At 41.2% G+C, this 20,999-nt stretch overlaps 1 protein-coding gene across 2 annotated transcripts in view; it reads left to right on the top strand.

Annotated features, from left to right (window-relative positions):
• The window catches only part of LOC135331865 (multifunctional protein CAD-like), a 54,296-nt gene that overhangs the window by 26,827 nt on the left and 6,470 nt on the right, over positions 1-20,999 (top strand). For both annotated transcript variants that reach the window (XM_064527135.1, XM_064527136.1), the window contains 18 exons: positions 152-414; positions 1,462-1,574; positions 4,130-4,278; positions 4,425-4,614; positions 4,751-4,866; positions 6,457-6,646; positions 7,309-7,508; positions 7,718-7,900; positions 11,460-11,564; positions 13,938-14,195; positions 15,046-15,297; positions 15,427-15,591; positions 15,818-15,949; positions 16,100-16,301; positions 18,098-18,213; positions 19,518-19,733; positions 19,802-19,955; positions 20,706-20,881. In XM_064527135.1, the coding sequence (XP_064383205.1) occupies positions 152-414; positions 1,462-1,574; positions 4,130-4,278; positions 4,425-4,614; positions 4,751-4,866; positions 6,457-6,646; positions 7,309-7,508; positions 7,718-7,900; positions 11,460-11,564; positions 13,938-14,195; positions 15,046-15,297; positions 15,427-15,591; positions 15,818-15,949; positions 16,100-16,301; positions 18,098-18,213; positions 19,518-19,733; positions 19,802-19,955; positions 20,706-20,881 (3,180 nt within the window). The remainder of the gene's footprint in view (positions 1-151; positions 415-1,461; positions 1,575-4,129; positions 4,279-4,424; positions 4,615-4,750; positions 4,867-6,456; positions 6,647-7,308; positions 7,509-7,717; positions 7,901-11,459; positions 11,565-13,937; positions 14,196-15,045; positions 15,298-15,426; positions 15,592-15,817; positions 15,950-16,099; positions 16,302-18,097; positions 18,214-19,517; positions 19,734-19,801; positions 19,956-20,705; positions 20,882-20,999) is intronic.

Below are 20,999 nucleotides of genomic sequence, written 5' to 3'. Positions count from 1 at the left end.
AACCCGGGTTTTAATCAAGTAAATACGGTATTTGTGCACCTTCCACTGTTGTTGCGTAATGTGTTTTTTTAATTAAGTACTATTACACTTCCTAAGGAAGAACTCACCTAAACATTGTGTACGTTATTATGTTCCTTTCGTTGTGATTCAGGCTTGTTCAAAGGACTTGCTGCTGAAAGCTAAAAAGCTTGGTTTCTCTGATCGCCAGATTGCTCGCCTTGTGGATTCCACAGAACTTGCCATACGTGATCTTCGAAAGCAACTTGACCTTCATCCGTATGTGAAGCAGATTGATACGGTTGCTGCAGAGTATCCTGCATTCACCAACTATCTTTACCTAACGTACAATGCTGGGTCACATGACCTGGAATTCCCGGGAGGGGCCGTAATGGTACTTGGCTCTGGGGTGTACAGGTGAGCAGTACATTGAGACTTTGTGGCGTACAGTGATGGGTGTGTGTCAACCTACGCGTACACTGTTTGAATGAAAGCACCGTGGGTGCTGATGCCTCGGTAGCAATAGCTTATACACATTATAATGTTATGGTGAACATTTTTGCAATTAATTTTTCTGCCTGTAGAATCACAGGGAAACTCAAAGAGTAGGAAAAGATTAGGAAATGTTCAACCATGATTGTTGTTAAAAAAAATTGCTACCAAAATTCCAAGTCTAAAATTAATAGCTGCTTGTAGCTACCAATTAAGAGCTAGCATTCTATTGCAGAGCTAACTATGTACGCATGTAGACTGGCGGCTGTCGCCGCCCGAGCGCGTAGCGCGAGCGACTGGCAAACTGCCTATCAGTCACTCGTCTCAGCGGAAGTGTAATAGATCGTACGACACTACTAAACATGAATATCGTTATAGATAATGTGGTTAAATTTTGCTATGAGATTCAGCTACTATGGAATGCACTGAATCCCCTGAAGTGTAAGTGCGGTTACAATTACAGGGCTAATATGACGTTAAGCAATCTGATAGGCTGCAATGCTCGTTGCAGCTGAGACGAGTGACTGATAGACAGTTTGCCAGTCCCTCGCGTTAGGGCTGTCGCCGCCAGTCTAGTACGCATGTAGGGTAATCCTGAAGACTGGACATGGCACATCAGGATTCAAGGACAATAAGTAGAGTAGCAACACTCCATGAACAAGTTTTTGTTTGTACGCACTCTTCTGAAAAGATTGCAATGGCATTCCAAGTAGGTATAACTCGAGAACCAAGCATTATTTTACAAATCCACGAATAGAAAACATGGCTAGAAGCCTATAGACTCTTGCACTTCATTGATCCTTGAGCAGCTGTAGCAGTCTACACAGACAAACACACACTACCGTATACCTCGCTTGCCCATGCGCATGCGCACCGAGGCATAAAGTATTTACTCTTGCTCCATTCATTTTGAAAGTCAAAACCCTTTCAGGAGAGTTGATTGCACATGATATTGCTTTGCTGTATTGACAGGATTGGAAGTTCTGTTGAGTTTGACTGGTGTGCCGTTGGGTGTATTCGTGAGCTACGGAAGCTGGGCAAATCCACCATCATGATCAACTACAATCCAGAGACTGTGTCAACAGGTACATTGTACATTGTGTAGGTGATAGCCATACAGTATATACAGGATGGGCTGAGCGTTTGTAGCTTTTTAGCAATGTTTCACGTATTATCTCATTCAAACTTGCATTAAAAAGACCAGATCTGAAAACTCGCTTCACATCTAGTTTATTGAGCCTTTCTTGTGTACGTATGTGTTCTCTATGGAGTGTCCAAAATCAAAATCTGCACTCGTACCGCATTTTGTCTGGCTGACTAAGTAAATTTCTCCAAGTAACCAGTACAGCCTTCTCCCGGGCATTCTACCCCAGTTTCTAAACGACTATTAAAAGCGTTTTTTTGCTCAGATGTGTGCTAGCTTTAACAAGGCAGACGACCTCTCACGCTCTTAGCTAGATGATGCTGTCATCGTTATGGTCCCACATGCACATCAACGTCACCATACCTCGTGGGCATCGTTCTGATATGTCGTGTGCACATGTAGCTATGCTCTAGTGCAGTAGTGCTACAAACTAAAGCTACTTTTCTTTACTTATGCTATGCACTAGCTACCATAAGGCCTCTCTCTTTAGGACTGCATGCTCTTCAAAGTAGATCTACAGTAACCTGGCTACAAACAGGATCAATATGTTTTGCCTGAGGCCAAGGAGGTGTTTACTACCATAAGTTCTGATGTAGTGGACAATTATACGTACTTGTCCAAGCAGTGAGCCCCACCCTTTTTCCTGCCTTCCTGGTGTTTAGCAAGTCCCACCCATCTGTCCTGCCCTTGCCAACTAGTGTCTAGCGAGCACCACCCTTCTTTTTTAGCTGTGTAGTAGCTAATTAAAAAACATAATTAATTAAAATCACTTAGCTGGCAAGGCGGCAGGGGAGTTTATGAGGAATGTACTCTAGGGTTGGCCACCCAGTTGCTATAATTATACACATAGTTACAGACTCCAAGTGGGATATAATTATATACCTGTGATAATCAGTGCTCGGGTCTTATTACATTTCTTCACACAAGGCCCGAGAACAGCTCGTTGTTAAATATTCTGCAAACCAAACATTCCTCTTATAAACTAGAGCACTGATTTGCTAACCCGTGGCTGTTAACATGAATCTGTAGGAGTGTTACACAATAAAATGCAAATGTATATGTACGAGCATGGAAGCTAACATGAGCAATAAAAATAAGAGCATGTTGAAACTTTGAGAACGGAGTTTTAGTTGTGCATGAGACATGCACTGTATACTAGGATCACATCAAAGAAGCTTGGAGTCTTGCTTGGAGTCTTAGATAAAATGATGGGTCCTGCCTGATATGTTCTGGATCACATCAAAGAAGCTTGGAGTCTTGCTTGGAGTCTTAGATAAAATGATGGGTCCTGCCTGATATGTTCTGGATCACATCAAAGAAGCTTGGAGTCTTGCTTGGAGTCTTAGATAAAATGATGGGTCCTGCCTGATATGTTCTGGGGCTAAAGAAGCAACAAACCTTTCTACTTTAGTGATCCTGTTCCATTGTTCCTGGTAAAGCTTAAAATATGTCCTCGAATAAAGGCTGTGTGTAATTGGCAAGTTCAAGCTTCTTAGCTTTTGCTCACTTTTATTCGACAACGAAGCTTTAACATCAAAAAAGTCTTCCACTATTAACTTGTTGTGTGAAGGCTACCCATGGGCTACCCATGCTGTAAACACAGCGCTATGGTATCCAGGTGAGTAGATTCAGATGTTGCACACAAACAAACTAAAGCACGGAAATGCTAATCCTCGGCTGTTCACACGAATAAATAGCAAATCAGAGGAGTGTCAGTTGAAGAAGCAAAACAAACTACAATTCGAGACCGGTAAAGGATCACTTTAGCTGCAAATACGTAGATCTACCTCGAATAAAGATCGCGTGTAGAGCTAGCCAATATGCTTCTTAGCTTTTGCTCGCTTTTATAAGGACAACGAAGCTTTAACAATTGAAATCTGCCACTATTAAAACTACTAGCTTGTTGTGTGAAGGCTCAGTAAACGCAGTGCTATGGCATCCAGGTGAGTAGACTCACACATTACAAACAGACAACAAACAAACCAAACAACTACTATACCCATGGCCACTCACGTGCCTCGGGTAACAAACAAACCAACGGACTACTATACTTGTATCCGCCCACGCGCCTCGGGAATCAAGCTCACTAAGTCCTGTGTTTTCCTTGATCTTCTCAAAAAACGAATTTGCAATGTTGAAAATTTGCTTGGAACACTAAAAAGCGTAGGAGAGAGCTGCACGTCAATTCATTACAACGTCATGTACATTTGCAGTGTGAAAGTTGCTAGTGTTGATACATTGCATTTGTATTACTACATCTCTAATTTACTTTCATTTTATTATTTAGACCTACAATTTAGACCTACAATATAATAATTTATAGAACTTAGATTATCCGACCCTCATTATTCGGCTGAGCGAATTTTTCAACAACAACTAATAATTAATGGGCGTGTCCCTTAAATGCGCATGCACATTACCGTGGAAATGAGCTTGTTTACATTTTTGCGTAAAGTCAACTGTATTACGCAAATTATTTTTTGGCTCAAACTATAGATTACGATGAATGTGAGAGGCTGTATTTTGATGAGATCTCATTTGAGACGGTGATGGAGATATACCACTTGGAGCAGCCTGAAGGTATCATTCTCTCTATGGGCGGACAGTTACCCAACAACATTGCCATGCCACTACACAGACAAAAGGTGAGTATTGTTCCATGTGTGTACATTGTTACAGTAGCTCATTCATATACACCCATACAATGGTATATCACCAACGTAGTGTCTAAAAAATTGTATGTACTCAATAGACTGAAAGCACTGTATTTTTTTTATTACACATTGTTCAGGTGCGTATTTTGGGCACATTACCGGAAATGATAGACAGTGCTGAGAACAGGTTCAAATTCTCCCGTCTCCTAGACAACATTGGAGTGCACCAGCCACGGTGGAAGGAGCTCACTGACCTGGAGCAAGCCAAAGAGTTTTGTGCTAAAGTGGGATATCCCTGTCTGGTTAGACCGTCCTACGTACTCTCAGGTGAGAATGCTTATTAATAAATATTTGACAGCTAGTGTTTGTTAATACGTAATTATAGTTGTATTTCCTGACTGGTAACTAGCTGAACTGCTGTACCTCTTGGGTATGATTTGTTCTCTCACTTTTCCTTGTATAGGTGCTGCTATGAATGTGGCGTACTGTGATACTGACCTAGAAAGTTACCTAGGAGATGCTGTGGCTGTGTCATGTGACCACCCCGTTGTCATATCCAAGTTCATTCAGGATGCCAAGGTCGTGTCACGGATGTACTGTAGCTTACGTTTACTGTTACAATAGCTGATCGTTTAAATACTGATGTCCATATGGAAAAGGTACATGAGTTTCAATAATACCAGGAGCAGATTACAGAAGGAGCGTCTTACGTTGAGAATCGCATCTCGTGCAAGTTTACAAAGCATGACCTTATATGTAAAACCGCTAAGTGGGTGATAATCATCTGCGGGTGAGTACTGACTGTGCACTTTTACCAGTGCATAGGTCAATAAAAGTGAGCTAGCTAGCTAGCTATAGGCCTGGTAGTAAGCTCTCTCTTCTAAGAACCCCAGTAAGACTCCCTACTGCAAAAACAAAACACCTAGTATGTGTTTGTAAAGAGAAACTGGATATGCTCCACTTTCAGAATTTTCTGTACCTCCCCAATGACAGTCTCTTCCATGATGTATACCAACATCTATCTATTATTTGTTTAACTATTTTTGGCTCAACCTAGCTCTCCTGCTGCTGCACTACATACAAAATCCATTCATAATGATATTCACAGGCTGACCACGGTCTGTAATTTCCTACGCAGTACTTAAAACACTTTTCTTACAAGGCAATGCGGCATTTAGGAAAACACACGAGATGTGATTCCCACACCTATGTAGAGTTAGACGCTCCTTCTGTAATTTACTCCTGATAATACGCAGTTACCCGCCCGTTCATTGCCTGCAGGTTTTTGAGGTGTGCGTGAATAATGAGATGTACATGTAATTATCTAGAGATTAACTGTTTCAACTCACTCTAAACTACCTACATATAGCAGTGTGTGTTTTCTATATGGAATCCTGCTGCAATGAGCTACTGGACCAGGCATACAAAGCCCCCATTTTGTAGCATTCTATCTGCACATGAATTGAATCAGAGGAGGTTGGACACGCATCATCATCATGACACCTTCAGTCATGTGATAATTATAACCTTTGTAGAATTCCTTTGAGGTCAAAGGTGAGAATGTAAAAGCTTATCAGCGCAAGTAAGATAGAGAACGCTAAAGAGAAACAGATTAATGGTGCTCTGACCTCCTCTGCTCATATAGATCATAATCCTGTTAGACAAAAATTGGAAAAGTGTCAAAAAATCTAAATACTAGTCTAGATCCATCTTGGAATCTTTTCAGCGGTGTTGGGAAGGTGAGAGGGCGGTGAGAATGCTCCTATACCACTTCTGGTTACTTGCAGTGTCTCTGTACAGCCTACAAAACAGTGTAGCATCGAGGTGCCTAATGGTGCCTAATCGGCCATTTTAATTAGATTCTTACGAGCGCACGTGATAAAACCTACTGGTGGATGACGCGCGTCCAACCTCCTCTGGAATTGAATTGAATTGATGAATTGATGAACTGATTTTATCAACTGAAAAGGTTGTACAGAAGGTTTGAAGTAAACCTATAAGGGTACTCCCCTGAGAACACAAACAAACACATACTAATGTACATTTCTAAAAAGTCATGTAGCTAGCTTAGTTTTGAATACGTTGAGCTTACAATGTCTTCTGGAAGATTGTTCCATAAGTACGTGGCATTAATGAAATGCGAATTTTACCTTATGTATACACATGCAGGAGATAGATGTTGACCTTGTGGCTAATGATGGAGAGATCATTGCAATGGCCATCAGCGAACATGTTGAGAACGCAGGAGTCCATTCCGGAGATGCCACATTGGTGCTGCCAGCGCAGGACCTTAACGACGAGACCAAACAGAACATACATAATATTTCGAAGGCAATCGGGAGAGCTCTTTCTGTCACAGGTAAGCTAGGTCTGTGGCTAGATTTGTACATGGACTATTCATTAGCAGTCCTCCGAAAGGAGAGACTGCATGTGTGTATGCAAATTGTTTATAGAGATCTATGTAGTCTCATATTTGTGCCCACTCCCTCAATGTAAAACAAAGCTGTCTGGGATGCGCTACATTATTCAAGGAACAAGCAATATCTTACACTTAACAATTCCGACTAAATACAAAGAACAATCACCACTATGTCTATAATTATGCATGCAGCTTTACGTTTGTTGTGTTGCTTGCCCAAAAAAGGCAGCAAGATCGTGAAAGGTAGCCAGTACTTTGAAACTTGATACATAAGTGGGGGTCAACGGGGTGGGTCAATGGAATGGGCATGCAGCTGTTCTTTTCTACAAAGTTTTTAACTGTGCGAGTAGTCACGAGGTTTTTTAGAAGAGTTAATGTTTTCAAATGCAGTTTCATTAAATAATATTTTTTATTAGTGAGATAATGCAATACCGTAATCTTAAACTTTGTGTCCTGTTGTGTCTGTCCGTGGAATTTAAAGATTGGTAGCTCACTCTTAATATGTATATAATTATGTTCACCAATTGCACTCAAAGGCTCGTTTTCATTCTCTGTAGCTACATAGTAGCTCTGTTCTTATAAATAATCTATTTTTTGTCCAGGGCCCTTCAACATGCAGCTTATAGCCAAAAACAACCAACTCAAAGTCATAGAGTGCAACCTCAGAGTTTCGAGGTCTTTCCCATTTGTCTCAAAAACCTTGGATGTCGACTTTGTAGCCATGGCAACACGGGCGATTGTCGGACTACCTGTACAGCCTGTTGATGTAGACAAACTGGTCATTGGCCGGGTCGGAGTCAAGGTGCTAATGCTATAGGCACCGTATTGCACATACGTGCAAGCTTGAGTAATAAGTGATAGGAGCATAAAAAAACCATATGTAAACTCATAATTATGTATCACATTCTATAAATTGGTAGATCAGTCAGGAATGTTTCCAATTTAATCTACATGTAGTAGCTGATGAACCTGGTCAGTACCCAATAGCTATTACAGTTTATCGTCCCACAGGTACCCCAGTTCTCGTTCTCTCGCCTGACAGGAGCAGACGTGAAGCTTGGGGTAGAGATGGCAAGTACTGGTGAGGTAGCATGTTTCGGTGAGGACAAGTACGAAGCCTACCTCAAGGCCATGCTGAGCACTGGGTTCAAGCTGCCCGAGAAAAACATTCTGCTCTCCATTGGAAGCTTCAAGGTGGGTGTCATATTGATTTATAGTATAGCGCTAGCTAGGATATCAGATAAACATAATTATGTGTTACGACTTGCACATTTTGTTGAGGGTGCGCATGGTTGTTTAGCAGGCTATTTGCGCATGGTTGTTTAATAGGCTATTTTCGTATGGTGGAAATTTTCGTAGTTACAACATTAACCCTTTTCCTGTTGAAGCCGTAAATGACAGCCACGCTAGTTAAAAATTTACTGTGCCCACTATATTGTAGGCACGCTGTAGGTACCAGCACATGCGCATTGAGCTGCTCTTTTATGTGGTATTTTAATATGCTGCCTTGAGGTACGCTTCGTGCAGTAATGTCAAAAGAAAAGTAACCGTTTCACTTTGATAATGCTTCAAGATATTCATAGTACAACCTCAGTGAGGTTCTAGAGAAGCTAGACAGTGAGAATATTGATGCTTATGACCTTGTTGAGTGAGAGGACAGTGACTGGGATCATAGCTAGATAAGAAGCTAGAAAATATAGAGCCTGAAGAGCCTGAAGAGCCTGAGGAAGAAGCTCTTGCGATGGACCAAGTTCTTGGATCTGGTAGAGTAATATCTGTAGTCTTGATTGCTTCAGTATAACTGTGTTAGGCTAGTTATTATGCCTCAAGGCGTAGCCGCACGAGGGATACGGTAAAGCTGTCTGTGTGTGTGTCTGTCTGTCTGTCTGTGTATTCCAGCTGTAACTGCTCAACGGTTGCAATGCGACGAAAACTAACAGCTTCTATAGGCTTCTAGCCACGTTCTCTTGGATTTTGATTCGTGGATTAGCAAACTAAAGCTTCTTTCTCGAGTTATGGCTAGTTTGACTCACATTGAAGACTGTTGCAGTCTCTTCAGCATATAGCATCATCTGTTCGCACAAACTGTCTATTCAACTTATGAGTTAGCCTTGCACTAAAGCGCTAGCTTTTTGTTAGCTACTGGAGTCAGAAAGAGCTGCTAAAGAAGCTATAGCTATTTTAGTAGCCATTATTAATTTTGTGAACTTGCAGACACACCCCTTATTCCTGGATGTAATGCGCATGCGTGCTCAATACCACGTGTAAGAGAATCCAGTTTGAACCCCAGATCCTGGCAGAATCAATTTTCTTTTTTGTTGAGGTCCTGGTAAGCCACAAACCAACCTTTTCTGATATCTCTTTTTAGACTGCTTGTTATAGATACGCAACACCTACACCTACATTGTGCACAAAATCCTGCAAGTGAAAGTTATGAGTGTGTTAAGACTGCAAATACTACTGTGGAGAGTCAATCACTAAGTTGCTCCACTTAAAACACCACTGTACTTGTCTCCAATCTCGAACAGGCTGTAACTTCTTTTAGGAGGGATAAAAAATCCCCCAATCCTCAGCCAGTCAAGGAAAGCTAATCAAAACTCATGAAACTCCTTTAGTAGACACTTTAAGGTGAAGGTTACAACTGTAATAGGTACTAAAGAGCATAGTACTCACTGGCATGGCCCTGTGCAATACCTCTGAGGCCAAGGTAATTCTCTGTCCTTCTAAAAGACTCCACGTTTCAGGTTGCCAATACAGTACTGCGTGGGCATAGTCAAAACACGGATGGGCCAGAATTTCACTGAGTCCACGCATGCGTTTCCAATCCCTCTCTTCAATTTCCTGGGAAAAGGGCGTCTGCTGATACAACCTCGCAGAGAAGTTTCTGTACATTGTAGATCCTCATGTCACCGTGAGAACATTGAAAACAGTCTTTAGCCACTCCGTGCCTATACATACAATATTGTTTGTGTACATAATTATTAATGTTTATAAACAATCGCTAATTAAAGGAGTGGTCAGTTGGTTGCTAGGTAACAAAGATGGTCTGCGTTACCTGTAGGAAATGGTTACATGTCATTTCAATGTATGGATCATGATATCGTATAGCGGGAAATTTTCGCGGGTGTAAATTTTCGCTATTTGGTTTCTATGGCGTGTAATTTGAGTCAGTATTGTGCCGGTAATATTGCCGCGGCAAAACATTTTTACCGGGACATTTGCCACGGCAATATTTTTACCAGGACAATTGCCGCGGCAAAACTGTTTGCCTCGGTAAATACCAGGACGATTGCCCCGGCAAAAAGCAAAATTTTGTGGATGGGTAAATACCGCTCCAAAAAGTTTACTGAGCCATTTGCCGCGGCAAAAATATTTACCAGGCCAAATTTAATCATCACGTGATGTGCACCTGATCTGCCTCGTGGTATATTAAAGTTCAGTGACCTACATCATTTTATTGTTATCAAGTGTTATGGATGTTGTGATCTCGTTATTTGCTGCCTTTCAGAGAGTATTAAATTAGATAAGGTAGTCTTGTAAAGCTCAAACCACCATTTACTGGCACAGCTCAAACCCACCATGGTCTCCGTTTACTTGGTATCTCTGAAATAGAACATTCATCTTTGTGACACGAAGGAAGCTGTGTTTAACAAGTGTATTGATTTATACTCATAATTGTTTCTTTGTTTTATAAAAGTGAACAACAAAAACTGTGCACCAAATATTGGGATTAATGGGGGGGGGGGAGGACAGGAAAACAATGGGGAAGTACAACTCTTTAGCAGACAGAAAGTCTTCAATTTCCAGCCTGGTCTTCATAGCATCACCAGCTCTTGTGGGAGTGCTAAAAAACAAAGATATACACAAATAATAGCATACACAAGTTGAAAGAAGAGCTATCTAATTACTTAAACTTATCTTACACAGAGGGGCTCTCTTTCTTGACTTGTTAATAGCTTGCCAACACTCTCTAAAGATGGTAAATACAAGATCACTACACGTACGTACAGCTAGCTACATCCATAAAACTTTTTAATATACCACGAGGCAGATCAGGTGCACATCACGTGTTGATTAGATTTGGCCTGGTAAATATTTTTGCCGCGGCAAAGGGCCCGGTAAATGTTTTTGCCGCGGCAAATGGCTCAGTAATCTTTTTGGAGCGGTATTTACCCATCCACAAAATTTTGCTTTCTGCCGGGGCAATCGTCCCGGTATTTACCGACCCAAACAGTTTTGCCGCGGCAATTGTCCTGGTAAAAATATTGCCGCGGCAAAATTAATGTCCCGGTAAAAATGTTTTGCCGCGGCAATATTACCGGCACAATACTGACTCAAATTACACGCCATAGGCTTCAGAGCCCTCAGCAAAAATATTCGTGGGTTCTAATATTTGCGGTTCAATGCCAGGAAACCACACCCACCAATAGCTTTGCGTATAAAATTACCAATGCGTGGGAGTTTATCCCGATTTTAATTTTTGTGTTGCTTCTCTGCCCTCAAAAAACCCGGACATGTCCCTCTATATGGTAAAAAAATTTATTTATTCTGTTGTTTTAATTAGAACGGGGAAAGGGATCCGAAAAAATTATTATGCGCAATAGGTTCTACGCCACTAAACTGTACGAATATTTAGAATGTTTAATTTTGGTATTTCATGCGAAAATTATCCGCTATACTGTATGTTAATTATGCTCTATCACGACTAGCTTTGTCTATATTTTGCTTACACACTTTTATATGTTTTCTTCAGGCTAAAAATGAGTTCTTGGAATCTGTACGAATCTTGCAGCATTTGAATTTCAACCTTTATGCAAGTCTGGGTACTGCAGACTTTTACAGCGAACATGGAATCAAGGTGCGTCAAAGTTATGATGGCAATTGTTGCAGTTAGTACTCTAGAGTTACTATATTGAAGCACTGAAGTGCTAAACCCTCGTCAGTTTTACGTCTCACAACCGTGCAGGTTATGATACAGTATGTACATGAACATGGAAGAGCCTAGCGGCTAACTACCTAAACTGTACAGAACAGAGGTATAAATAACAGTCTGTCATCGGTCAATTTCCGAGCAATTAGCCTATTTGACCAGCCATTTAGCTACTTGCTCGGTCATAGTGTCCTAGCGTGCAAAGATTGAAGGTCAAAGGTCATAGTTATGATGCGCATGCTCACTAAAATAATGATCTCATAACAGCCATGTGTCTTTGTTCATTGCACAAGAGGAGGCCTAGATATTTATATAACTATGTAGCAGAGTGACAAGATGACTAGGTAAGCTTCTATTTTATGTGCTAAGCATTACCTTATCTTCCCTAAATCCTCCTTTTTTATATAGAGATTACTAAGGACATTGCATGGGTAATTTAGTGTCCGACCAATATCACTTGATGGCAGAACAAAATGTATTATGCTAGGACAACTTGTCAGGACAATCAAGATGTGTTATTTATACCTCTGCAGAAGAAAATAAGATTTGAACGCTATAATGACAAGGCTTTGAAAACGGTAGTGGTGCATGGTCAGACATACACTAGGGCAGGGTCACAGCAGAGTCAGCAGAAAACAAATAGTATCCACGTGGCTGTAATAGTGCACATGTGTAATGAAGTGCCTCGAATTAAAGCCGTGTCTCCAGCTAGCTCTATGGCCAACGTGCAAGTTTTATTCGACAACCAAACTTCAACATCAAAATTTGTCACTATTAAATGAAAGCATCGCGGGTGCTGATGCCTCGGTGGAGGTGCCAAAGCTACATAACTAATAGCTTTCATACACACATTATAATTATCATGATGCACATTTTCCTTTTGCTGCAGGCAGAATCTAGAATCACAGCAAATAGTGGGTAATGATCAACCATGATTGTTGTTAAAAACGATCGATGCCAAAAGTGCAAGTCTAAAATTAATGGCTGCATGAGCAGAGCCTTACAGCTCTCTTCTCACTCTTGCAGCTAGCAAAGCTAACTTGTCATTATTATTAACGAAGACACTTTTGTACATGGGAAGTTGCTACTAAGTAGAGTAGCAACACTCAGTGGACAAGTTTTTCTACATACTCTTCTGAAAAGGCTGCAAAAAGTAGGCATAACTCGAACGAAGCATTTTTGCAAATTCACGAATTAAAATCCAAGAAAACATGGCTAGAAGCCTATAAGTTCATGATCGTTGAGCAGCTGTAGCAGTCTACACAGACAGACAGACACACAAACACATTACAGTATACCTTGCTTGCGCATGCACACCAAGGCACAACTAATACTTTGTGTGAAGGCATCCATGCTGTAAACGCAGCACTGTGGCATTCAGGTGAGTAAAACAAACAAACCAAGTGACTACTATAACCTGTGGCCGCCCATGCGCCTCGGATTAAAAATGAAACATTGTCTTGCATTTGCACCGTATTTTTTCATCATTTATTTGCAAGCAGATCTACCCAGTGCAGTACTGTCTGGACAGAACTCTTAACATTAATTTTATACTCCAGCCGCAGAAGGCTAATTTTCCGTATCTTTGTAGTCTTAAAGAAAAGGTCATTAACTCATGAAAATCGTTTTTTAATGCATCAGGGGCGTGATAGCTTTTGATTTTGCAAAACCCAAGAGCACGGTGGAAAACTCTGTTTCCCCATGTAGAAATGATTAGTTTATTGTTGATGTTTTGACCTTGTCGTACAAATGTACCTCCTCTGACTCCTGCTAGTTAGCTATTAGTATAAAGTGTTTAAGGCTCTTTTCCTTTAAGCAGATTTATATTCGCAGGAAGGTAATGCACTGATTTTCGTAAGACTTAATTACCACCATGTACATAAAACACCATTTAGCTTTCCTTTCCATACTGTACATGTGTTACATTCTACCAAAATGAAACTAATAATTGCTGTCCGAATATAACAAAAATTGATAGGATTAAACCACAAAAAGAAACAGTAGCGATGTTAAGCAAAACGCAGAAAGCCGTTGCTCACAACTCCATGAAAATTGTACATCATGCATTCATGTATGTCACTGCCATGTATTCCCGGTCGACGTACATGTACATTAAACTGTTATGGAAAACTCTTTGTTAAAATTACATCCGTGATAAATTATGTTGCACAGTTGTGAAGTACGAGGCCTCTGTGGAATAATTATGTGAAAAACGTTTTGTAACAGATTAACATGCATCTCTCTCGCGAATCTACAGCTTATGTTCATAGTCACTTTTTTATGCATTTCATCTCGTCACAGGTGCAACCAGTTGAGTGGCCTTTTGCTGAATCAGTAAACGGCAATGGGAAAAATGGGAATGCCAAGAGCAGTCCTGCCTCATATGAAAACATAGCCAACTATCTTTCTCAGAAGAAGATCTGTCTCATGATTAACCTTCCTTTGCGCCAGCATCGCTACACACCAGCAATCACCAAAGGTTACATTACACGAAGAATGGCTGTCGAGTACTCTGTACCCCTGGTTACTGACATCAAGTGTGCCAAGCTGCTTGTCAAGGTGAGGCAAATTCTCCTCAAGACATGCAGCATTCATGGTCATATTGTCCTCACTAATTTGTATTATGGTAAAGCTGATGTGTGTTACTGTGTGAGTTTGTATTCCACAACTACCGTATATGCTTGATCAGAGGCCTAAGTGTTTCATTTTGCTAGCAAAGGAGGCTACTATTTGAGAGCAGCCTTTATACAAGAGCGGCCTCTGATCAAGCATATACGGTATTAGCTTCTGTAGGCTTTTAGCCACGAGCTTCATTCCTAGAGTTATGGTTAGCTTTACCAACGGTATGGTCAGAATTGTGCATAGCAAAATCTATTTGACTTATTAGTTAGCCTCACGTGAGAGCACAAGAGTGTGCAAAGCTACTACCAGAAGCCGCAGCCATAACTACTCATTTTGTTGGCAAGAAATGGCTTTTATCAACTACACTTCTAGCTATGTCCTTTTAAAATACGTCTAGCCACTTATTGATCTCTGGGGACACTTACTGCGAGCATGTTATTCGAAACCACCTGGTAACTCTTGAGCTCATCCTGTACACTGGAATACAGTTTGAGCGAGAGAAAACATTGCACCAAGGCATTTTACACCGCAGGTACTTGATGGAATTTTTCCATCAGCTATTGGGCATGCATGTATCATGTGGAGCATACCGTAGTGCTAGAAATGTATGCATGAAAGCACCTATATCATATCACATAAATTTGTATTACACAATTATTGGCCTTTGCGGCGTTCAATCGGATCGCATAACGTTTTCAGAAGTCCAAAACGCAATATTTTATGCTTGCATATAAAATTATTTTTAGTACTAGAGTACCCCTCATTGTGCATCCATTACACATGTCAGGCTCTAAACAAACTGGGCAAGGAGCCTCCAAAGCTGAGGACTTACGTGGACTGCATTTCTTCTCACCGCACCCTCCGTCTCCCAGGTCTTATAGATGTTCATGTCCATGTGAGAGAGCCTGGACAGACACACAAGGAAGATTTCCAGTCATGCACTGCTGCTGCTCTAGCAGGGGGCGTTACTCTCATTGGGGCCATGCCTAACACCAGACCACCCGTCGTGGACAAGCAGAGTCTATCTTTGACTCAAAAGGTTTGTCCTTATAGTGAGTAATGGAATACAGCCAATCACATAAAATTATGAGAAAATCTGCTCTCATCATCATTTGTCACTATCCTGTTCCTTCTGTGTATCTAATTTTTGTTCTCCTACTTACTTCAGTGTGCTCGTGATGGTGCCTTGTGTGACTACGGCCTGTTCCTGGGAGCCAGCAGTAGCAACTTTGATTCCCTGCACCTGCTTAGCTCTCAAGCATTTGCTCTTAAGATGTACCTTAACACCACTTTCTCCACATTGATGCTAGAGTCCATGGAAACATGGATGAAGGTGATATAATGTAAAACTTTTCAGGGAAATAATTTTGGTGGAGCGGTGATAATGATTTTTGTCTAGGATATAAAAATTAATGGGCCACAAATAAAATGTTGCATGTATGTTGCTAGGTATAGCCAGGGGAGCATAAAAAAAAGTGTGACTAACGTATGCTAAAATTATGTTGTATTGCAGATAATAATTATTATGTTTGTGTGTTAATTGTTTTTTACAATTGCAGCACTTTGAACATTGGCCTAAGGAGCGACTGATCTGTGTGCATGCCGAGGGCAAGACAACTGCAGCCATCCTGCTACTAGCTGATCTGTACAAAAGACCTGTCCATGTCTGCCACGTCGCCAGGCGGGAGGAGGTGAGACACACAAAACAAAAAAAGAGTAGTGAGGACACACTACATTTACATAGTACCAAACCTAAAATAGCTATCCTCAATTTTGTAGGTCAGACATAGATGAGTATTGCGTTATCTGACGAAATAATTTGCGTTTTTATCATTTTGCAGATTGCAGTGATTCGTGCTGCCAAGGAAAAGGGTCTCTCTGTGACATGTGAAGTGGCCCCTCACCATCTCTTCCTCAGTGACCAAGACATCGCTGATATTGGCAAAGGCAAGGCTGAAGTGAGGCCTGTCCTCTGCTCCAAGGATGACCAGAATGCTCTTTGGGAGAACATGGACATTATAGACTGTTTTGCTACAGATCATGGTATGTCACTTCAAGTATTGTAGCCTTGTACCGTAATTATGTGTAGTGACTGTTATATGGCTGCTCGTGTCACTGTGTTCTCAACATACAGGGGCGTAGCCGGGGGGGTGCTAGGGGTGCTCGAGCACCCCCATCCAGCCTGAGCTAAGTACAAAACACAAAGAAATGTATCTGATTATCCAGCTGAGCACCCCTTCTCTTCCAGATCTTGCTGCAGTTAGCTAGCTAGTAGGCAAGCAAATTCTCTGTGAGCTATTCTGGCTTGAATTTGTTCTCTTTCGTAGCTAAATAGGCTTCTCTATGCAAATAGAAGATTGGGCCACGCCCAACTAGGCAGATATATTAATTATGACTTCCACTAATAAGAGGTGTGGCTTCCGGCCGACCAAACTTCGGCGCTTCGCGCCCTCTTTTACATTTGTGTATCTCTAATAGCACCCCCTTCCTCAAAATCATGGCTATACACCCTTGTGCAGTAAGTCTTATTGTTGTTCTAATTAATAAAGTTTTACGTCACCATTCTGAATTGTATGAACATTGAGTACTTCCGTTTCCAATCCCTTTTCTACTCATCCATGATGTAATCAGCCATACCTTGAAAACAAGGCTTTTTTGTTTAAATCCGTGGCTAGAAGCCTGTAGAAGCTCTTAGTTGCACTCACATTGCACAGGTACACCTGAAATACATCACGCACTATATATCCTAAGATTAAAAATTGGGGGGAGGAAGATTTAAGCGCATTAAGCACAAAATGTTTGGCTACCCCCACTTTTGTTGATTACTGCTTAGCCTAACACATCACAGTACCTATATGTACCTATATATACCTTATAGTAAATCACACCAATATGATGATGTAATGATGTACAACATTTTTAGGGGGGAAGGTTTACCCCTCCACTAGATGAAACCAAGGGCGTATACAGAGAAGAGGGCATGCAACTCACTATGTACCCTACGTACTCATCCGACTTCGTATCAGAGACCGGATATGCTAAAAATAGAATCCAGTATACGGATGTGAACAAGTGGGCGGTGTTGTTTACGGAGTTATAATATTATGGGCGTGTACATCAGAGCTGCCTTTGCTAGCTAGCTAGCTAGCGCTTAGCTAGCTAACAGTGCAGTATTATTTTAGAGAAGTGTCATGACCAGTCCTAGTCCAGCCAGGTCCAAGACAATCCCTTTGAGCGGGAAGTTAAGTGCTGGGCGGCTGGGCGTATTGTTAAGAAGTACCAGAGACTCAGGAAGACAGGTTTATTGTACCTAGGTTTCATCTTCTTGGAGTTGCAAACTGTTGGATGGTTTGCCTTTGCCTTTGACACTGCTAGTACGAGCCATACTGCTGCTGAGAACTAGTTTTACTATGCTGCAATCGAGCTAGCTAGCTAGCTAGCACAGATATAAAAAAGACTTTGATTTACCTTGTGCGGTCAAAGGTTACGCGTGGGCGTTTTTGTGGGCAGTTCTAAAAATAGCTCAATACGAAGTCGGATGATTCTGAGAATTGGGCGAGTTGCATGCCCTCTTCTCTGTATACGCCCTTGATGAAACCCTGTATATTGAACAGCTTGGCCTGCAGCTACACGCCGTGGTATAACTAATAGAGGAGTGTTGTGGACATGTACATATGTCAGTAGTACTACAAGCTTTATGACTAACAAAACAAAACGAGCTTTGATACTTTCATGCGCACAACCGCAGTGCCACACAGTATTCCGTTATAGTGAAGTGTATCTATAGGCAACAACTGCATAGCTATTAATGCTTTATTAAATTATTGTCCCTTTCCTAGCTCCACACACTGTTGAGGAGAAGAGTTCTGGATCCCCTCCACCTGGGTTTCCTGGTCTGGAGACCATGCTACCATTACTCCTCACTGCCGTGCATCAGGGACGACTCACCATAGAGGTATGAACTATATCTTGTTAGGGAGGACAATTAGGTTGTTTTGTAGTCACGGTACATAAAAATCTCCACTTTCAAGCCTACAAGTATTGTTGTGTGTTTATAACAGTCATCAATGGTACAATCATAGTAACAGCATGGGTATACATCAGGAGAAAATAGGCTAGTCTTTTCTGGTGTGGAGTTTCGTGTAAGTTGTAATAATGGAAGACCAAGTTACGGCCTCCTAGTGCAGGCTTCACTATCAATATTTATGCCTCGGTGCGCATGCGCAAGCGATGTATACGGTAGTGTGTTTGTGTGTGTCTGTCTGTGTGTGTAGACTGTTACAGCTGCTCAAGGATCAATGAAGTGCAAGTGCAAGTAAGAGTTTCTATTGGCTTCTAGTCATGTTTTCTTTTAATTTGATTCGTGGATTTGCGAAATAATGCTTCGTTCTCGAGTTATGCCTAGTTTTGCTTACTTGGAATGCCATTGCAGCCTTTTCGGAAGAGCACGTAGCCAAACTTGCTTACCGAGTGTTGCTACTCTACTTAGTACCGTATATCTTCTAATTTATCGGACAGCAAAAAATAATTATTTTGGAAATTGTCCGGGTATAATTGGAACAGATTTTTATAGAGCATGCGAAGTGTCCGGAATAATTAGAACAAGCAAGCAGCTGCATGCGAGCTAGCTAAGTTTAATAGAACAGTGTGCGACTGAATAGTTGCACTAGCTATCTAAAACTAGCTACTCAAAGCTATCTAACTGCACCACTCTAAGTCTTACTTGCCGTCTGTGAATGTAACTCAACTTTTCAAAGTATTGTCCGGATATTTAGAACAAATGTAATAAAGCACTGGAGTGTCCGTTGTATTAGAACAACGAAAATTGCCAAAAAGAGTGTTCAATAAATTAAAAGATATACGGTAGTTAGTTCTGCACTATATAGAACGCTAGCTATTGGTAGCTGCAAGAGTGAGAAGAGACCTGCAAGGCTCTGCTGATGGCAGCCATTAATTTTCTACTTAAACTTTGGCATTGATCGTTTTTAACAACTATCATGGTCGATCATTACCCACTCTTTGAATTTGCATGCAGCATGCAAATTAAAAATGTTCATCATGTGTATAAAATTAAGCTATTAGTAGCTTTATGTTATGTAGCTTTGGCATCTTCACCGAGGCATCAGGACCTGCGGTGCTTTCATTAGTAATTAGTAACACTCCAAACGCTCTGGTTGATAGCTATTTGTAGGTTACTGATTGCATACAGTGTACTATAATAACCACACATAATAATTATATACATGATGCATACACCAGGACATAGTTTTGCGATTACACACCAACCCTATGAAAATATTTAATCTGAGAGAACAGCCGGACACATATGTGGATATTGACTTTGATGAGCAGTGGACTATTCCCAATGCCCTCCCACAGTCCAAGTCACGTTGGACCCCCTTTGCTGGAATGGATGTGATTGGTCGTGTCCAGCGAGTGGTTCTGAGGGGAGCAATCGCCTTCATTGATGGAAAGGTGGAATTTTGTTTAGATGTATTTCCCAGTACTATAATTATTACATAGTAATCTTTCTGTTTTTGTAGGTGCTTGTCAGTCCAGGTTTTGGTCAGGACGTACGTCTTCAGCCTCCCCTCTCACCTCCATCTCCACGTATCAAGCATGCCAGTTACGAGTTACAGCTACCTTCACCGGCTTACCAGCACACTAAGACCAGGCATAAATCTGAACCTATGACTGGTAAGGATAGTAAATGGTAGACTTGTCTTCTGTGAGTATACCTCGAGGCATTCGAGGAATACTGTAAAGCTGACTATGTGCATGCATGTGTGTCATTGTGTGTATTCCAGCTGTCTATATTATGCTTCTAGCCATGTTATTTTGGATTTTGATTCGTAGAGTTTCAAACGCTTATGGTGTCCCCAGAATCGTTCGTAGCATCATCTGTTCCCGTTCGTGCAACGTTTCTATGAGTTAGCCTTAGCACTTTTTGTTAGCTAAAAGAGTTAGTAAAGCAAGCTGTACTTTCAGAAGCATGCAGCAGCTGTTGTGAACTCTGACATCTTTGCAGATCGCCCTTTTAAATATAAAATGCAATATTACATACGTCTATGCTTTTATCCTTGAATATCATCTCTATAGCCATTATACTTCTGTTTCATTAAGCTCCTCTTCCATAGCACTTAGTATCATATAGCGAGCTATTTCCGGAGGGTCAAAACATTTGTGGTTAGTCAGTTCGAGGATATTACCCGCTTTTGGGGTCTATGAATGGCAGTAGTTTTAAAAAACTTTATTGCTATACCTGCTACATGGACAGGAATCGAAGAAAAAAGGAAAGTGCAGCAACAACTGGGAAGTTTGTGACTAATCTTGGGGCACTGGGATGCTTGTCTTGTGGGGGAAAAGCACTGACGTAGATTTAGTACACTAGCTGTATACACTAAGCACAGCTTCCCCAGCATGTGTTGTATACATTAATTTTTGCAGATGTCCGTGCAAGATCACCATTTAGTCCTCCTGCAACTCCTACTTCCAAAGCAGTGCCAGGTCGCTCTACCGTGTTTCCATTTACTGGGCACGCTCTGTTGTCATCACCAAACACTGCACAAGGCAGTCTGTACAAGCAACACATAATTTCAGTGACACAGTTTTCCAAAGAACAGGTATAGTGATGCGGCATTTGGTGTATTCTCAGTCTGCAAGGTCCTTATGATAACCATTACTTTGTTAAGCTGTGCTACTTAATACTCCCATCAGCTTTCTCAAAATGAACAGTTATTT

The sequence above is a fragment of the Halichondria panicea genome, chromosome 2, assembly GCF_963675165.1.
Source record: "Halichondria panicea chromosome 2, odHalPani1.1, whole genome shotgun sequence".
NCBI lineage: Eukaryota > Metazoa > Porifera > Demospongiae > Suberitida > Halichondriidae > Halichondria > Halichondria panicea.
This window is presented reverse-complemented; position numbering and strand designations above follow the sequence as displayed.